At 38.8% G+C, this 11,547-nt stretch overlaps 1 protein-coding gene across 1 annotated transcript; it reads left to right on the top strand.

The window, feature by feature from the left end:
- The first annotated feature begins 345 nt into the window (after positions 1-345).
- Positions 346-11,074, top strand: rsad2 (radical S-adenosyl methionine domain containing 2). Its single transcript, XM_078541665.1, has 6 exons — positions 346-760; positions 1,782-1,943; positions 3,280-3,509; positions 5,614-5,763; positions 7,395-7,427; positions 8,962-11,074. The coding sequence occupies exons 1-6, from the start codon at positions 454-456 to the stop codon at positions 9,124-9,126; spliced, it is 1,047 nt and encodes a 348-aa protein (XP_078397791.1). The 5' UTR covers positions 346-453; the 3' UTR covers positions 9,127-11,074.
- The last annotated feature ends 473 nt before the right edge of the window (positions 11,075-11,547 follow it).

Below are 11,547 nucleotides of genomic sequence, written 5' to 3'. Positions count from 1 at the left end.
CCAGGCTGCCATCCTTAAGAGAGCTGCCACCAGCAAAATGTGGCCCCAGGACCCGTTGCCCGCCAATGCGGGGTTGTCCCTTGATTTTGGTCCTGGTGGCAGAAATTCTGCCACATCCTCAAAATTCCAGCCAGTGCCTTCAACTCTCTCTCCCATGTCAGGGAAATCATTGTTCTCTACACATTGTGGCAATAAAGAAACTGCAACCAGGAAAGGGACACACTTCCTAGCTGCATGAGGTGAGGGTGTTAGGGCAGCTGATGTAGCCTATTGCTACTTTCACTTTCGGTTTCTGTTCCTTTTAAATGAAACTTTGCCTGAAACACAGTATGTGGATGCCAGTCATACGTCAGAGTGTAGATATACACCTAGCCAGACCCAAACTTCAGCAGTCCGAGAGAATCACTCGCGAGAAATACATTAAGAAATCAGCACCACTTGGAAGGCAAAAACATGTACGTGGTGGTTATTTGCATCAAATTTCTGTTGCAAGCTTGCATCGACTGGGTGAGCGAAATATCACGGGGGTTGATAAAGCTCATAGCCTTGGGTAAATTCGGGATCAGTGAGAGGAGGCGGGAAAGAGTGAAGAGGAGCGAGGAGAAGAACAGGGAGCGGACCACAACTCCCACCAGTGTCAATTACCATTTCACCCGCCAATGCAACTACAAGTGCGGCTTCTGTTTCCACACCGCCAAGACATCTTTCGTGTTGCCCCTGGAAGAAGCCAAAAGGGGGCTGGAACTACTAAAGGCAGCCGGTAAGCAGCAGCAGCAGCAGCGGAATTTCTCTTCGTTCAAAATAATAATGTACATACTATTGCACGTGCAAAATTAATGAAGAGAGAATTAATGCTGTCCTAATATAAGGAATAAGTAGCCCGTGAAACTTATTATATCTTTACAGTGCAAAGTTATGATCGCTAATGGGGTCTAGTATATATTATCTAAACATTATCGAATATAAGTGAGAGTTGTTTACTTTAAAATGAATGTTTTTGTTGGACCTTTTAACTCGCGCACTGACATGGAAGGGTGTAGCAGATACAGCAATGGGCAAAAATACAAAATGCCATCACACAAGACTGATGTGTATGATGTACAGTGGGAAGGAGATTGGACAGTGGGCGGGGCTTGTTTGGCCAGAGTAAACAGTGGGCTGCAGAAAGCAATTGATCACATTGTTGGGCAATGGTATTAGGTCTATGAGAAATAGAAATTGAGTGCAGTGGGAGAAAGACAGGTTCAAAATATTTCGTGCTCCAAACAGACCACCGAGTATCAGCCTTGGTTCAGGAAATGAATTACAATACTTGTCTCAGCACTCTGGTCAGGGAGAGCATAAACTCACCATCCATCACCCCTATCAGCCAGGTTTATTCTCAAGCATGTAACACTGGGGTATTTAACATGGAAGTGGACTAATTGATGTTCCCGCACATTGATGAACTGTAACTATAGATTTCCATTATTTGTTTCGTACTGAACTGGGAGGCTAACAAAAATGACTCATAAATTTAGGAGTGTTCCTGTAAAGCACCTGGTGGTGGTTGGGTACACCGGTTAACAATGTTAATAAACCTTACCACATTTCCAAAGGCAGATTGGCTGAAATAACTTTGTTGTCCGTGTACTTTATCTAATTTATTAATGTTCTGGAGTCTGGATTCTCTTTTTCTAACTGTGCTGTGAGCAAAGGTTAACAGGATTATATCGATAGTGTTACCTTAAGTGTTGACATCTCAAAGATTTGATTCAAAACTTTTTTTTTGTCTTACCCAGGCATGGAAAAAATTAACTTTTCGGGAGGAGAACCTTTTCTGCACAATCGTGGGGAGTTTCTAGGCAAACTGGTACAGTATTGTAAACAGGAGCTGAAACTGCCCAGTGTCAGCGTTGTGAGTAATGGGAGTCGGATCACCGAGAAGTGGTTCAAAAACTACGGTAATTTGTTGTCTGCTTATATTCAGGTCTGGGAAAGGGGGTACATCTCTACATACATTCCATTCAGATTACGGTTTGCATTCTAACTAAGTACTGCTGAAAGGAGTTAGCGTTAAGCAAATATGCAGGCAGCCCTTGACTTTACGATGTTGGGTGTTCGACGTGTTGGCACTTACGACGTTTATAAATTGACGCCCTCTTTTGATTTTCCCACGCCGGTTTTGACTTTTGGACGCCACGCCAGCGAACATGTTCAAACGTTCATACGTGCACATCGGCGTGCCGCCCATCTCCCTGACTCAAGACATTCAGTTGCTGTTCTGACGCCATTAGTACAGTACTGTACTATATTTCTATATGTATTTTTTTTAGCTTATTATGTGTTTTTAAGGTCAATTTGATTGCCATTTACAACATAAATACATTAATGTTGCTATATTATTCGTCTATAATTCATTGAGTACAAAATACTGTTTTTTTTATGTTGAAAGTAGGGTATCGCGCCTCGGTTCAGGAACAATCCCCCATTTATAACACGGTTCTTATGGGGAAATCGGTTCTGAGTTACGATGTTGCAGCTTAAGACATGGTTTTTAGGAACCAATTGTGTCGTAAGTCCGAGGACTGCCTGTATGTAAGGATGAAGTACTTGCCTATTGACACATTTCATAATTATAAAGCTTGGTGTGGAATTAAGCTACACAGAGCAAGAAACTGGTCTCAACACTCTATGTCTAGTTTCTAAGATGAGTCAACAAGGGCAGCTGAACACCTGTAGAACCAAAACTCAGCAAGGTGCCAGCTTCAACATTAGATAAACCTGATTGGGTGGAATGTTTGTTAAGCGAGTGCCAACATATCTAAGGGCAGAATTTCTGAACCTTTTTGTTCAACACTTGGAAATCTTGTAAACTAAGGTAGATATAAGAATGAATTTCTAGTTTCACTATAGTACATTTACACATTACCCCTGTTAAAAAAAAGTTAATGTCAGACCAAATGCTCTGATGTCATTCGTTTGGTCAGATGTATTGTACCACAGACATTGGACAATCTATCTCAGTGAATCCCCACTAAGTGGGTTCAGGTTTTACTAGGGTAGGTGGAGAGGTGTCTCAAGAATAGATGAGTCATCTTGTCTGAGAGAAGTGACATTTTCGACCAGCTTGGTTCCAGAGCAGAATTTGTACAGCCCAGAGCTGCCTTTTTGTAATATGATGCCAGGCAGTTTTCCTCTAAGCTTTAATGTATGAAGTAGAGTTGTCAACTTATTATTCAGCTTTTCAAACTATGTTGCTGTAGCTCAATGCTTAATAATCAAACATTGATGTTACAGGTGAGGATCTGGACATTTTGGCTGTTTCATGTGACAGTTTTGAAGAGGACACCAATCGTCTGATAGGCCGTGGACAAGGGAACAAAAATCACATTGAGAACCTCCTCAAGGTCAGAAAATGGTGCAAAGATTACAAAGTGGCTTTTAAAATCAACTCTGTTATCAACAGATTCAATCTTGAAGAGGATATGAATGAACAAATCAGGATGGTGAATCCAGTAAGGTGGAAGGTAATTCAATTAATTCACATTTCTTGATTTAAGTTACAAGCTATTAAGTGTGAGAACATGGAGGGCTGGGGCAGAATTCTAGTGTAACTATGGTGGGAAGAATTGCTATTTTGGGTGGCCCCAAAATCCTGAGCTAACAGGGACTGTCTCTGCTTCTGTTCATTATGGAAAAACTGGTTTGAGTGCATGCCTGAGAATATTCCTCAGCCTCCATGGAAATTCACCTTGCTGAACCTGAAAGATCCAGTGGAAGCTACACCAGCTGAAGATCTCACTGTTGCCATCAGAACAGTGTATTTATTGGTCCCAGGAAGAAACGTGGCAGTTGGGAAGACCCATTAAAAATGAGTCTTCTTGACTATCGGTTTTGTTTGCATCTGGCCTTAAGCATCCTTCATGAGTCAGCTAAAGCCTAGAAGGAATTTTCAAACCAAATTAATATGCCGTTAATGTGGGGAATATGTTTAGTTTAACTTTAGAGAATGGTGGAGTGCTTTTTATTTCTGGATTCACTGGATTTGCCTTTGTTGTGGGTGTGAATTTTGATAGCTGTATGAGAGCCTAATGCTTTGAGTCTCAATGGCTCAATTTGAGTTGTGCTCTGCTTGTTTAGTGATGATCATTACAAAGGCCCAATTTTGGCATTTTCCCCTTCTAGGGGCGGAATTTTATGCCAGTGGGATTTTACAATCCCGCTGAAGTCAATGGAGTTTAGAATGGCTCGCCGCATTTTACGGCCCCATTCCCGCCATGACAGGGCCATAAAATTCTGGCCTAATAGTGAGAAGATGTATATGTTCTTCAAATAGAGGAGCCCACCAAAGGGGCAGGGGGAGCAAAGTTTCATTTGGAATATCATATTGTCTTTAGATGTAAATCTATCCGTATTTGGGCAGAACTTTTTGCTCAGCATGCGGGCACACGCCCGACACGCTCAAGCGTGAAATAGCGTGTGATGACATTGGGTGAGCGTCTCGACGTCGTCGCACACTCAGGCAATATTTTGGTCGGCGGGCGCGCATGTGAGTCGGCAATGCGCCCACCAACAGTTAAGAGGCCTATTAAGGCCATTAATGCATTAATCAACCATGATTTTTCACTGCCCGTCCAAAGGTACGGTTGGCGGGTGGGCGAATCAGCCAGGTGGCCTTTGCTGTTTTGAGGAAACCTCATCCAAGGTCGGGATGAGGGTTCCGATATCAATTTAGAAAAATAAAAATGTTTGCACAGAATTTTCATCTGGTATATGTTCCGGTGACTGATTCTGACGCGTGGGCATCTTTTTCCCAGTTTTAACAATCTTTATCTTTGGCATTTAAATTCTTCAGCTCCCTGAGGTAGCTCTCTGCCTTCAGGAAGCTTTCTATGAGCGCTCCCCCCCGCCCGCATTGACTTCTGCATTCACTCTCCTCCCGCCCCCACCCCAGCAGCGCTGAGCCTTTCAGCACACCTTTCACGCTGGCTGGCTAATTAATCGTGGTCGGGGGCCAATTGCACTCAGGGTCCGTTCCTCAGCCTTTCCCAGGCCCACCGATTGCAGGCGCCCACCGAATTAAAAATCCTGCCCATAGATTTTGAATTGAAATGGCAGGGGGTGGGCTACATCAGAAAGTTCTACAGTCAGCTGTGGTGATCATGGAAACATCAGGTGGGTGGGCAGCCTGAATGAAAAGTATTTCCTAGCGTCAGTGTTCCCTGAATAATAATGTTGGACAGTGGTGATAACTTTGTAACTGATAGCTCACCTGGTTCTCCTTATGTGTCTGTGACCTGCAATCAAATCCTGCTGAAAATGATCGAACAAATTTCTCCTTTCTCTGTGGCTGTTGGGCGGAAAGTGTTATGGAATTTTTTTTGCAGCTTTAATCCCATTGGGTTCAAATGCACAGAAGAGCACTGCTCATAACTTAGCACTAACTGGCAATAATCAGGTAGTTTTACTTAGATAGGCCACACGAACAGCTGGCATAGCAATTACAGATAAAATACAGTGTATAATCTCTCAGGTAACTGGAGAACACATAATGGGTGCATCACATGAGTAGGTATGTTTGTGATAATGAGTTTTGTATATTGAATATTGAATTTATTTTACTCAATGCAGGTATTCCAGTGCTTGTTGATTGAAGGGGAGAATGCTGGAGAAGAAGCTCTGAGACATGCAGAAACTTTTGTTATCAGCAGCAAAGACTTTCAGAGATTTTTGGAGAGGCATAAAGAGATCAAGTGCCTTGTGTCTGAGTCTAACGAGAAGGTAAGACGCGTAGGAATAGAAACAGAACTTGGAGTATCACTTGAGTAGCGACATTAGATGAGAGAAGCTTCTTGGGCCTTCCTTTATATTTATGATCACCAGCCATCAGCTTCCATCTTCTGTGAAAACTGATTCATTTCAGTATATCTGCTGTCACAGATTTAGCTTTGTTCTTCACCACTGGCAACGAGCAATGGATCTGATGCTATATGTGACAGCTGTGGTCACATCTGGGACCAAGTCCATCATAATAATGTCAATAAAAATACACCTCTAAGTCTGAATGGATGATTGCATACTTCTGTGATTTCAAATGAAAAAAAAATGTTATCCATGATGCTTCACAGAGGCAAAATAAAACAAAATATGACACAGAGCCACACAGGGAGATATTTGAGCAGGTGACCAAAAGCATAATCAAAGAAGTAGATTTTAAGGAGTGTCTTAAAGGAGGAAAAAAAGTAGAGAGGCAGAGATGTTTAGGGAGAATATTCCAGAGCTTAGTGCCCCAGTAGCTGAAGGCACAGCCACCAATGGTAGATTGATTAAAATCAGGCATGCTCAAGAAACTGGAATTAGAGGTGAGCATATATCTCAGAGCTTTGTAGGGCTAGAGAAGATTATAGGGATAGGAAGGGACCAAGCCATGAAGGGATTGGAAAACAAGGGTAAGAATTTTAAAATCAAGGTGTCGTTTAACCAGGAGGTCAGCGAGCACAGACATGATAGGGGAACTATATTTGGTACAAGTTAGAACATGAGCGACAGAGTTTTCGATGACCTCAAGTTTAACAAGGATAGAATGGGGGAGGCTAGCCAGGAGTACATTGAAATAGACAAGTCTGGACATAACAAAGGCATGGATGAGGGTTTCAGCAGACTGTTACAAAGGTAAAAATTGATTGTCCTAGTGACATAAGCTATAAAGCACAGTAACAGACTATTTGGCCCAGCCAGAACATGCCAGCGTTTATGCTCCCCGTGAGCCTCCTCCCATCATTCTTCATCTAAATTTATCATCGTAACCTATGTTCCCTTCTCCCTCATGTGCTTGTCTAGCTTCCTCTAAAATGCATCTATAATAATTACTTCAACCATGTCTTGTCACTCTCTGTGGTGGCAAGTTCCACATTCTCACCACTCTTTGGGTAAATAAGTTTCTTCTGCATCCCCTTTAGATAGGTGTGTGATTGAAAACTCATCTCAAGGTCAAAAAGGAACAAAGGCAATCCCCTTCAATGAATCCTGCCTAGAGTGAAAAAGATTCATCTCAAAATTGGGACATTTCCATAGTACATCCATATACCTAGCTTACAATAAGTGCTGTTGCTATAGGCATACCTATGCTAAATCTAAGAATTGCTTTAAGTCCTTGTCACTTTTTCTGTTGTTGACTCCTGTTGGTCTTTGCAGGTATCAGCCTGTCCACATTGAGGATATACCCTACTGCTAGTATTATACTTGGACATTTTCCTGTAGTACTGCTTCAGTTTTATGTCTATGTGTTGTTTTCATTAGTGTTGTTTTGAATTTTGTACACATTCCTCTGGAATTTATTTTAAAAGTTTGGCATTTCTGTTGAACAAATAATATAGTTGTGGTGCTACCTCATGTTTGTGCTCTCTCCACAGATGCGAGATTCCTACCTCATCCTTGATGAATATGTGAGTACTGTTATTACACCTGATGGAATAAAATACTGTCCTGTCAAGTTCTCATTGTTACTGCCTGTATAATAAAAGTACATATAAAATATGCAGCTGTACAATCATTTCTATATTTTAAAAATTGTCACTATAATCGGATACTTTAATACAACATAAAGACATTCACACCAGCTATACTCTATGAGAACAATTCATGTAAAGAGGTACTGGAAGCAAATTCAAAGTAACCTTCAGAAGGGAATTGGATATATACTTCAAATTTGAAGGCTATGTGGAAAGAGCAGAGAGATGGAACTAACGGGATAGCTCTTTCCAAGGACCAGCACAGACATTGTGAACCAAATTACCTCTTTCTATGACGTATGATTCTATGTAATTATATTTTATAGAATTGCACTCAGAGGGAGCATGAGGACAATTGTCAATTCCACATACAACAGTGCTATGCTACCATCTGTTTTTAATGGAGTTAACTATTCAGTCATCTGCTGCAGTATGCTTAATTTATGTTTTCTACATCTGAGAAATGTGGGTAAATGAAATGAGAGGACATTATTGAAGGGAGAATGACAGGTGAATAGCTTCCAAAACTATATCCATCATTATACACATGACAAATCAAATACGAATGAATATTCACAAATATTTCAAATTCTGTTTTCATTGGAAACATACCAAACCTTTTGACATGGCAGAGATAATCTGAAGGTCAAAACTGCAGAGAAACTTGTAAGGTGTCTTCTAAAGTCATATGTTTAAAAATTGAAATCGATGATAGAAACTGTTAAACTGATATTTATTTATAGGAAAGACCTATATATGCAATAGGTGTAGTTCCAAGCATCTTTGGATACATTTTTGTTGTCACACTGAAATGAAATAACACTGTTATGATCCTGTGCTTGTGACATCACAATGAACCTCAATTGTTTCTCATGTGTACCAGTTTCAAGATATTAAAAATAAAAGAGTGAATATTGTAGGAATGTACAAGAGTCTCCTTGTTCAGAGCTTGACTGAGTTTGACTTGAGTTTACTGCAAACTCCCCAAACATAGGATTAAATCTGAAATTTGTCCAAATTCTCAGAATACAATGAATTCACTGAGGATCAGGAAAATAATGTGGGCACACACGTACAATATCAAATTGGAGTATCTTAAAATCTGACTTTGCTTTAAAGTAGATTCTGAAAAGTAAAAAGTTACAGTTTGTACTTGTTGGAAAAATAAAAACACTGGTATGCATATTCACTGAAACTTACTTCAGTAGCAAGGTAAAACAGGCACTGTCAGAAATGCTGCCTGTTATATGACCTGTCTGATTGTTCTTTGCTGATCCAATTTCACCTATTTTACATTCTTATCAAAGTTGAAAGTTCAAATCATCAACAGGATTGGAATAAACAGTTGATTCGACTCAGAGGTGAAGCAACATCAGATCTCACAAATGATATGTACTATATAGTTTAAGTAAGAATTTTATAATTCCCTATTTTTATCTTCCCTCTCTGTTCCCTTAATATTTTTCAGATGCGCTTCCTTGATTGCACCAAAGGCAGAAAAGATCCATCCAGATCTATCTTGGATGTAGGCGTTGAGAATGCTATTAAATTTAGTGGGTTTGACGAGAAAATGTTTTTTAAACGTGGGGGTAAATATACATGGAGCAAAGCAGATATGCATTTTGATTGGTAACTGATTGCTGTTCTACATTCTTGCTTGTACATATGATAGACAGTGTCCATGCCATACATTGTTTTGTATAATATTGCAGAATTTTGAACTATTTTAATTGTCTAAAAGAATATGGCACTCTTTCCTTTCAGCTACACCGTAGTTATACATAGCAATAAGGGACGTATTTCTTGCACATGTAAAATCACTGCACTAGCTTGTAGTGAAGTGTAGAACTTACAACAATGGAACAAAACATGATTGCAAAATATGTAATTATTTTTCTCTATGTTTTGCAATCTTTTCTGAAATGCTTAATATATTTGTATAGCCTGGATTGTAATGTATTGAAAACCTCTTAGACTGAGAGTTTTGAAAAAAAGATTTGAAGTGCTTTGTCCACCCTGATATCATGCATTACCACATCTGAAAAGAAGTCGATTGCAATATGGACAATGGGTTTAGAAGATTGACTAAACTTTAATTGGTTTATGCTTTTATTACGTTTCAAACATGCATCATTAATGGTTCATATATTAAATAAAATGAAAAATCTATTTTTAAAGCAAAATATCAAATACTAGATTTCACAATAATACAGTAGTTGTATTTATTTTCAATATGGCCATCATATTTAATAGAGAGAACTATAATTTCTACATTATAAAAATGTATATTTTTATTTTTTTACATAGTGAATGTTTGAATTGTATTAATACATGATGCAAGGCACTTCATAGTATATACAGTCCGTTCTGTTAATTCCCAGTGAATAATTACTTTAGTATTAAATTGATCCATTTGTTTCAGCAGAAAAACTCACTTATTAGAAGTTTATCATCACTTATTTATACCACATATGTCACTGTTCCAGCAGTGGTTTCCCTTTTTGCTAAAGGCACTTTTGGGACTATCTTGATACAGCTTCACAGTACCAATTTGTTCAGAATTCTAGTTCCTCCATTGTGTCAGTCAATGAGTTGGAAGCTGGCAGCACTTACAGCAAGCATGTGTATTTACTCCAAACTGAGGGAATAGTGGTTTGTTTCCAATCTTAGCAGTATGCAGAGATACAGTGAAAAGAGTGGGCATTCATTTGTTACTTACCTAACAAGTTACTAAGCAAAATAAAGTCAAAAAGATTAACAGAAAAAAGATAGAATCTTTTATCTCTCCTATTATTTTCTTTTATATTCACCTACCACTGTTTTCTGTTGAGCACTATGTATTGCCCCCCAAATTTTTTCTGATTTTCAGTACTCTGCTTTTTTTTCCTGGTCTTTGTCCTTCCACTACCACTTTTACTTTAGCTCAGAGCCAATTACACCCTATTGCAACATCTTGCTTTATGTTTTTCTCATCATGTTACTTTAGTGCATGGTACACATAAATAAAACATTTTCTTTTGGTCTTTGCTTCTCCCACTCATTTGTTTGTCTGTCTTATCTGCTGCTTTTTTTTTTATATTTCCCTGTCCTGGTCCTTTTTGCCCCTTATTAGTTTACCTCTTTTTTACTGCTTTTTGTTAAAAATGTTTTACTTCTCCCTTGGCCAACTCTTTCTCTTATTTCCGAATCAGCTTTCATTGCATTTATTTTCTGTATCCATGTCTGCAAGTATACATCGTGCCTACTTGGCCTTATACTGAAACATTGTAACCAATTACCTATTTCACCAGTGCTAAGAATACCTTCAATCCAAATAATCTTCTTCACAAGCACACACTAAGCTGATTTAGCAGAATGATTCTAATTTCAAAAGGATGTGTGGTATAAATATGGTATTATTAGGATATTTAGTTAATAGTATTTGGAATTTTTGAATTTTTATGCGCTTATCCAAGTTTCAGCGCAGTGGAATTGATGTGCATGTTAACAATTGTATTTTATGTAAATAATGACATTTTCTTGGAATATTTTGTACCAATAAGTGCTGTAAAAGCCTGAATAAAGTGGAAAAATATGCAGAGCCTACTTTGTATTCAATTTTTGAGCTTAAATGTCTTTTCAGATAAGAGAATACTTGTCCTTCCATTTAGTTAATATTAAGCAGAATTTGTCCATTGTATTTTCGTAAGGTGAGCTATGGAGCTCCCAGAAAAATTGCATCAATAAAGTTATGACAGTCAATTAGGAGAATTACCACAGAAATTCACCCTCCAGCTGAGTGCTTCCAAAATGTTTTGCCTTTGTTTCCAATTTCCAGCATCTGCAGTTTTATTTTAATGTTTTCTTCACCTTGCTTCACACTGTGGAATCTTCAACAATCCTCTAAGGTTACTGTAGGCACAGCATTATTAAGAAACTGCACTCGGGGAAATTATGCAACTTTCAATGTGAATTATACTTATGTGGTTCAAAATGCATTCAAAGAAAAAAAGTACAATGTAGATCTTAGTGAACACTGATATTTTTTATGTTAAAAAAATTTCGATAAAGCACC

Source organism: Cetorhinus maximus, chromosome 5 (genome assembly GCF_964194155.1).
Source record: "Cetorhinus maximus chromosome 5, sCetMax3.hap1.1, whole genome shotgun sequence".
Taxonomy (NCBI): Eukaryota; Metazoa; Chordata; class Chondrichthyes; order Lamniformes; family Cetorhinidae; genus Cetorhinus; species Cetorhinus maximus.
This window is presented reverse-complemented; position numbering and strand designations above follow the sequence as displayed.

Bases quoted from the DNA above. Each gene is read 5' to 3' on its own strand.
- rsad2 (XM_078541665.1), top strand. From the start codon at position 454: ATGTACGTGGTGGTTATTTGCATCAAATTTCTGTTGCAAGCTTGCATC. The intron at 761-1,781 runs GTAAGCAGCAGC...TGTCTTACCCAG, and splicing joins GGAACTACTAAAGGCAGCCG to GCATGGAAAAAATTAACTTT. The intron at 3,510-5,613 runs GTAATTCAATTA...TACTCAATGCAG, and splicing joins TGAATCCAGTAAGGTGGAAG to GTATTCCAGTGCTTGTTGAT.